Source organism: Apaloderma vittatum, unplaced genomic scaffold, assembly GCF_000703405.1.
Source record: "Apaloderma vittatum isolate BGI_N311 unplaced genomic scaffold, ASM70340v1 scaffold43422, whole genome shotgun sequence".
Taxonomy (NCBI): Eukaryota; Metazoa; Chordata; class Aves; order Trogoniformes; family Trogonidae; genus Apaloderma; species Apaloderma vittatum.
Window position 1 is genome coordinate 5,885 of NW_009704900.1, and position 8,094 is coordinate 13,978.

At 37.0% G+C, this 8,094-nt stretch overlaps 1 protein-coding gene across 1 annotated transcript; it reads right to left on the bottom strand.

Annotated features, from left to right (window-relative positions):
• Positions 1–206: 206 nt before the first annotated feature.
• Positions 207–7,145, bottom strand: LOC104270746 (cell cycle control protein 50A-like). The gene is made up of 7 exons (XM_009865189.1): positions 7,059–7,145; positions 6,248–6,364; positions 5,522–5,629; positions 4,387–4,474; positions 3,797–3,940; positions 1,897–2,103; positions 207–980 (listed from the first exon to the last, which is right to left on the bottom strand). Exons 1-7 carry the CDS (start codon positions 7,143–7,145, stop codon positions 787–789), a joined length of 945 nt encoding a protein of 314 aa, XP_009863491.1. The 3' UTR covers positions 207–786.
• Between the last annotated feature and the right edge of the window lie 949 nt (positions 7,146–8,094).

Genomic DNA, 8,094 nt, shown 5'->3' on the forward strand with positions numbered 1-8,094 from the left:
ACTCGCTATGACTTAAAGCAAAGAAAATTAGAAAAAAAAAATAATTTCAAATTCTACCTGCAACAAACATTTCCCAGTTTAGAACAATCTTTAAAAGGAACTCTGGCAGACAGTTAACAAATGGGTTTTCTGGTATCTTCACAGGATGCTAGTTTACTGGCCAGGTACATACACTGTAAATATACAAAGAATCCGAAGTGCTGAAATTTACACAGCACTTGAAGGATTTAACATAACAGGAGGTGGGTTGGACATGGGATAAATATTTAACAACTTATATAAATATATTAAAATCTCAGCAAGAAATGTAAGAGCCCATGCACACAAGACAGTAAATTTAAAAAAAAAAACAACCAAAAACATTTGACTTTTCCTTTCAACAGCACTGACATCCAAATTCTGGAAAGTTAACAATTTACAGTATAACAGTCTTTCTCCACAAAAATCTATATGTACTGAATCATACCAACATTAGACAACACATGAACAAGCAGCAGATGCATCAAGGGAACAGGAGCTATATCCATCATGTGGCCTGCCCAGTTAGAGGCAAATATCAGAAAAAAAAATAAGTTCTGACACAGGCAGAGATACAATCAATATAGCTAATTGTGTACCCGTCATTTTCAAGAATTAATCCACAGTATGGGAAAGGCGAGCTTTAGGTAAAAATTACGTTCCCAGTCTCAGAAGTGACATAAGCAGAGATTTATCTTTCAAAAACCGGGTCCATTCTGGACTGGCCTTGATGCACATGCAGTACACATTTGCTTTCAGAATGCAAGATTAATTGGGAATGTCTGCACTAGTGTTTCGATTTCCGTATTTGTGATGGATGATCAGCAACACAACTCCTAAGAAGAAGCATATGGACCCAACAGTGATGTAAGCGATTCCCAGAAAGGGATTTTTGCCTCCCATCCATGAAATGGTGCTTAGGATCATTCTTTTTCGTCCATCAAAACTGTGTACTGGATAATCTGAAAAAAATATTTAGGAAAACAGGAAGCACATTTCCAAATCTAGCTTTACGTGGTCAGACACATTAAAATTTTGGGTCATTTCACTCAGATTCCAAATACAAACTGCTGCCTTTGAATACTGGGAATGAAAATATGAAACATTTACCTGTTCTTTCAGGCCAAGACTAATCTGGGCACTGCCAGATACTCCAAGAAAAATGCCACATTAGGAGATGTTAACCCCTTCTTAAGGGAAGAGTAAATGCACAATTTTGGGGAAGTGGCTTTAATAAGATGAGGGAAATTAAATTTTAATTCTTGAATATATTTTAGCACAACATTTTTCTTTATGTTCACTCATTTTTTAATGCACTCCCCACAGTTTTGCTGCAAAAGAAAATACTGCAGCAGTTATTTTAAAATTATCATTAAATGCTTTCAAATTTTAAGAATTTGGTAACTATGGTAACTCTCCTCTTCTAGTCTCCTGCACTTCTACTGTCTTTAGTTAGTCCAAAAGAGAATGACAAACCTCTACCGGATGCACAGCTCTGTCATTTTTCTGACCCCCAAAGGCAGTCTGCCTTTGATTACATACTGTCATCACACCTTGAAATTAATTTCTAGGCTACCACATTTCTGGGCTACTAAATACTCCTTTCCATTTTCCTCTGCTTCTCTCAGTTCCTTTACAGCACTCAATCTGATTCCCCGCTCACTACGAAGCTACTAATTCTATTAAAACTCATGCAGAAGTGAAAGATGGTAATATTCTACCCAATTCTCACTACCATTTTTCAACCATAGCTCAATACCATCTTTTTTTTAAGAGATGGGAAGTAAGAAGGCTAGTTCAGTTTGAACTTGCACAAATATACACCCCTGTAATTTTGACGAGGACCTCAGGTGCTTTCAGAGGTTTTTCAAAGGATACTGTATGCAATATCCAAAGAATATTTTCCGGCCTGTAAGGTAGGAGCCAAGTTATCCTTCCTTTCAATGAGACGATACAGCTTGCGAAATGTTGGCAGGGCAGCAGTACGCATCCACACTATGAAGTCTTCATTGATAAAGCCATTGTTGTCAGCCTCCGAGTCCAGCATATACACTGGCTTGCGCCAGTTCACAGGTTTTGTTGTGCCTAGGATTAATCAAAAATATTAAAGCATATCAAATACAGGACTAAGCAACACACCAGCTCATAAAAATTCATTCCAATATTGAAAAAAAAATCTCAACATATTAACTTCTGAACAGTATAGACAGACAGACTGGCTCACTGCTATTACACTGGGCTGTTTAGGAACTCTTTGTTTTGCAGCTTAAAACAGCAGTCGATATCCATTTATTCTCATGACAGCACTGTCCATTTGTTTAAACAAATCTGCCTCCCCTACACACTTAGACAAGCTAGGAAATCTTGTCTCAAAACATTACTTAGTGAGATAGTTCCCCATTATGATGATAGCTCCTCTGCTCCTTTGGTGGAGTTTGACAACCACTTCCTGGACCATGAGCAAATAAAATTACGTACCACATTTGAGATGATGCCCTACTAATGCTTTTGCTAATTTTAGCAGAATTACCTTACACTAGTAGAGTGCAGAATTTTATCTGCTTTTCTAAGGGTAGCATCACATTGGTAACATGTAATTTGGCTGCAAGCAAGTAAGAAACCCATATCGGGTTAAATCTGAAATTACTATATACCTTGCATAAGCACACACACCTCAGAGCCCTGAGGAAGATGATTTTCAGCCATTAGTAGCCAAAGAAAACTTTGATTTACCAAACTGTTTTTAACCTGACAAATGAGAGAGCACCAGTCACTTCTAAACCCTAAATAAGAATCCGGGTCTGGTTGTTTTTTTTAAAAAAAACTTTGCACAGTCTAGCAGTAGAAACATTTAAATGAAAAATCAGTTGAAAGAGTTTGATTAAATAACCCATTCCCTTAGAAGGTAAATCCAAGCATTATAGCAGTTGTACTTGTTTTGTCTTGGTTAGAGTTAAATTTCTTCTTAGTAGCTTATATCCTGCTGTGTTTTGGATTTGTGATGAAAACAGCCTTGATGACACACTGATGTTTTATTTATTGTTGAAAGGGCTAACACAGCCTCAAGGACTTTTCATGTTCTCACGATGTCCTGCCAGCAAGGAGGCTGGGAGGGGACAGAGCCAGGAGAGCTGACTCCAACTGGCCAAAGGGATATTCCGCACCTCGCAATATCGATATCATGTTCAGCAATAAAACTACGGGTAGAGGTAGGCAGGGGCTGCAATCGCTCAGGGACTTGGGTGAGCACTTGTTTCCTTGTGCATCATTGTTTTTTCTTGGGTTTTGTTTTCCTCTCCATTGTTTTGGGGTGGGTTTTTTGACAATTTTTTTTTAATTTATTAATCTTCATCTCAACCCATGAGTTTTCTCATTTTTACTCTTCTGATTCTTCCCCTCATCCCACTGGGCAAGAGCACAGTTAGTGAGGAGCTGTGCTTAGCTGCCAGATGGGATTAAACCACAACAACAATGCACGTATTAGGCTTTTCTCAGTATTCAAGGTGAAAAAAAGTAACAGAAATTAACAAAAATAAAAGTTAATACAGTAAAGGTAAACCCCATCACTTATATGTGAAGTATAAGTAAAAAGTATAAAGATAACCCTTCTAGATAGGAGAGTAATCCTTTGCTTAGACTTCTTGAGAGAACCACAGTATTTTTAATTAGCGTGTTCCGTAAAATGTTGTCAGTGAGGTAAAACTCAATGGAATCAAAATATATTTAAAGTGTTTTGTTATTCTTAAAATTTTGCTTTGTTTTTTGTGGATTTTTTTACCTTGGAAAAGTGCTGTTAGGTTATTTCCATCTCCTGTAGGATTCCTGAACTTTACATTTTTATCTGTCCACCATGCAATGCCTTTTTTAATCAAAGTAATAGGAATCCTTGTGTCATTATCAATGCGGTATAATTCCAATGTATCTAAGGAGAAAATAAAATTAGAAAACCATCTGAAGAAACTTTCATTAGAGAGATGATCCTGATTGGTAGTGCAACAATTACCTCCAGGAGAAACAAAACAACCCTCAGCAAGGCATTTATTACCTGCCTGCTACAAACACAAGCCGTTCTGTAAGAAGCAATATATATTAGATAGATATCATATATGGATAATACGCAGCTATGTTTCTACTCCACAGCAGTAAAAGCATCTTGCAACAAGTATTTCTATCCTTTGCATGCTCTCAGATTACACCAATTCTCCTTGCAATTTTCAAAAAGCAACAGTGGTAATGTTTATTTTATTCTGAACAATGAAAATTAGTTAAGTCAAAACAGAAAAGCCCATGATGTCTTTACTCAGAATAATCTACAGCACAACGACATCACAAAAACATCTAAGCGATAACTTAAAAGAGTTACCGTACCATTAAACATACTGTTGGCAATAGCTCCACAAGGAGCAATGGGTTTGTCCTCATTTGTGCGGTAAGGCTCGCATTCCTTACTTGGATTCTGATAGTTAGAAAGAAAAAAAGCAGATGAGTCTGTGCTAGTTTATCCAACCAATCGTTTTTTACTAGGGTACCTCAATAACCCGCACATCTTGAAAGTACAACTAAATAATCTTTTCATAAGTCAGGTTATTTACAAATACTTCAGCATTTAATACTAGTTAGCATGACTGATTTTTCTTACACAAGCAGCAACTAAATCTAAATAAAACATAAATAAAGTCAAAATCCCGTCACAGTCACACTAAAAATAAAGCTTTTCCTGGAAGCTATTAGAACTTTTTTCTTCTGTCTTTTAATAGAAACAGTTTTCCAACATGAAGTATTCAAGTATTGTTTCATTACAAGTGTTTTTAAGTATGCACCAGTGTTATAGAACAGAAGCGTAACATAAAATGCAAAAGACTGCAGGGACTCCAACGACATGGAAAAACTGCAAGCATAAAAAGCACTCCCTCCCAAACTCCATGTCAGTCATCAAATGTAGCCTCCTGAAACTCTCCCCTTTTCAAACTTTACAGGTAAAAAGGGAGAATCATTCTTGCTGGAACAAGAATCCAACTGTATTTCCACTCCTCATAAAATTAGGAAAAGCAGAGGTCTGGCCCTAAACACAGCATCTTGAACAGAATAAATACACAGTACTGGTATTTTCCAGTATCACTGATGTTCAGTATTGAACCAGAGTCTACAAAAGATACATTTAGCAGCAATATCCAAATCAAGTGCTAGGTAATAAAATATTATTTTATACTGAAAACGAAAACTTCAGACAGAACGGCTACAGATAGCATTGACTGAAGATAAGAAGACAGATTAAAAGTATTCAAATTTTAGAAGCGACTGAAGTACTGCACTGCTGCCCACTTAATGAAATTTTACACTATTTTACAGAGTTATTTTCTGTAAACAAAGTATTAATTCCTTATAGCTGTCTTCTGTTATGCAAAAATTCTAGCATCTCCTTATTATTATTAAGCTAAATACTCTGCTATGTGGCAACAGTCAGATGTTAGTTGCTTATTCATATCTCAGCATGAATACCTACAAGCAGTGAACTGTTATCTCCATTCAGCTGGCTGTCATCTCGAGATTTCACGTAACGCCGATGGTTTTGATAGAAGTTGGAAAGTCCGTAATACATGAACACATTGCTCTACAATAGGCAAGATCACACAAAGCTTAGATTTTAACCTCTTAAAACTCTGTGATTACAGCAACATTTATAAAGTAGAAGCCTCAACCCTTTCCTCACACTGAGTATCTAAGAGTACTACGCTAAAATAAGCTGTCATCCTGAAGTCAAACAGCTTAAATGTGCCATAAACTATCAGGATGACATTTACTGATCCCAACACCTGCCCTGTTGGATGTGAAGCACATAAGCCTCGTTATTTGCCTCTGATTTGTCAGAAAGCACTTATCTGGTATTTCCAATTCTTGCTGGTTTATATAATATGTAGAAATAGCTGATCTACTCATCAGCTGTGACACACACAGTAACTCCAAATGTGTAAAACATGACCATTCCATTTAATATTGTACATTTCCAGATAAACAGAGGCATTAAAAACCATCTCATCCCTGCCACTTAAAATACACAAAAAAAAAAAAATCCGATTAAGTTCGTAGGAAATCTAGAAATAAACCTTTAAAATAGGAAAAAATAAACCCAAACCACACAACCAAGACTTAAGTGATACAGGTTTCCTATTGAATACAAAATAAACCGTGTAAACTGCTCCAATTTCACTTTGCATACAAGGTAGCATACCTCAAATGAATGTTCCAGTGTGAAATTGATGGTGCAAGTACAAGGTGTTGGGCTGTCCCAGGACACATTTAAACATTTGTTGCAAGGACTAGAAGGCTCTGTTCCTGTATAGTCAATCTGTAACAGAAAAAAAGTCATTAATTCACAATAGGAGAGTAAAGAAATTTTATCAGTAAGCCAGAGAGCTGACATGGCCTTAGTACAATCTTAGTACACCTCAACTCCAAAACCTCATTCAGGCCTATCTGATCATCTCAAGAGGTAACTTCCAGCCGAAAGATTTTGTGATTCTGTCTGTATGCTTGATTTTAGTCTTACATTTAACACTGATGTGCACCATTACTGCTGATGAAAAACAAAACAACACAACAACAACAACAACAAAACCACCAAAACACAAACAGCAGATACTCCAGACAAGTTTCCAAACACAATCACACAATTTGACAAGTAGATCTGAACTTTTACATGCTTTCCCGACGGGTTAAATTTTTGAAGTCTAGATATTTAATAAGAACGGTTTGCATTAGAAAACTCGTGTTGCTGACCATTTTTATGCATCTGATTAGTCGTAAGATTAAAGAAAGAAAGAAAAAAAAATACTTAATGTCCAAGAACTGTCCTAAGACGGGAAAAATGAAGATACTAATACTACTTTGCCAGGAACAGTAAAATGCCAGTGGATGGACAAGAAAGATGATTAATGTTAATCTGGCTTATTCAATATCATCTGTCTTTACCAGCGTAGCTCAAAAAAGTCAGTATTTGAAATCGGTACATACAGGCTACCTGGAGATTATGTATAACATACCTGCAGCAGCCATGAACTCACCCCACAGCCCAAAACAACTGAAGTCGCTTGACCACATTCGCTCTCTCTCATGTATAGCTCCAGCATGTGAACGGCAGGGAATAATTATCATTTAAACAACAAGACCTATATAGTTTTATGAAAGGCTGCTGCACATGTTTTGCCCTGATTTCAGCTGGTCATGAAATGCATTATCAAGAGTTAATAAGTCTTAATACCTGTGTTAAGGTTAACTAAAACAAACACGCAGTTTCAAGGTTCAAGGAACAACTGAAGCCTATTTTTCCCTGGATCTTCTTCAAGGTCTCTCTTCCTGCAAATTCTTCGATATCTATTAAGCTATAACCCTTCTCTCAGCACTTTTATTGGCATCTGCCCTGCTGCCAGATTTCTGACAGATGAGACCTACACCCTAACGAGCCTCGCTGAAACAAGTCGGCTTCAGAAGCTATTAGCTGGCAGAGGGAGGATCACGTAATCTTTGCTTCCTTTACTGAACAAGATATTGAGTTTATGCTGGTCTAGAAATAGCACAACTGCAGCAGCCCTGAACAGCTCTGTTTCACTACAGCAGAGATCACCACTGCTCTCAGCAAACAATGCATCTCATTTCTCCAAGGTTAACTCGGTGTAGTGTTTTTCCTGCTAAAGTAAGCTTAAGAAAGAGGTTCCTTTACAAAGGACTTAAATCTGCATATCCTGAGCTAGCTCTCTGGTACGTGGACAGATTTTAGATCAAGAACAAACTCAAATAATCCAAGGTTGCAAAAGATCTAAAAGCTTCACTAAAAGTAGAATTGACTAAATTCTGAGGAGCATGAAATTGATATATATTGAAACAGAACCATGTTATTACTGCTGCTATCAGCTTCAACTGCCAACACAAGTGTGGTTTTTTTCTGCATCCACATTCCCATGAGGCACTAAAGAGAGCTTATTTAAAGGGATGGAGTATCTGTCTTCATCTCTTGATAAAATAATAAAATCAAGACTATGAGAACTGAAAGATGGACTTTGGAGTCCATGGCAGGGACCC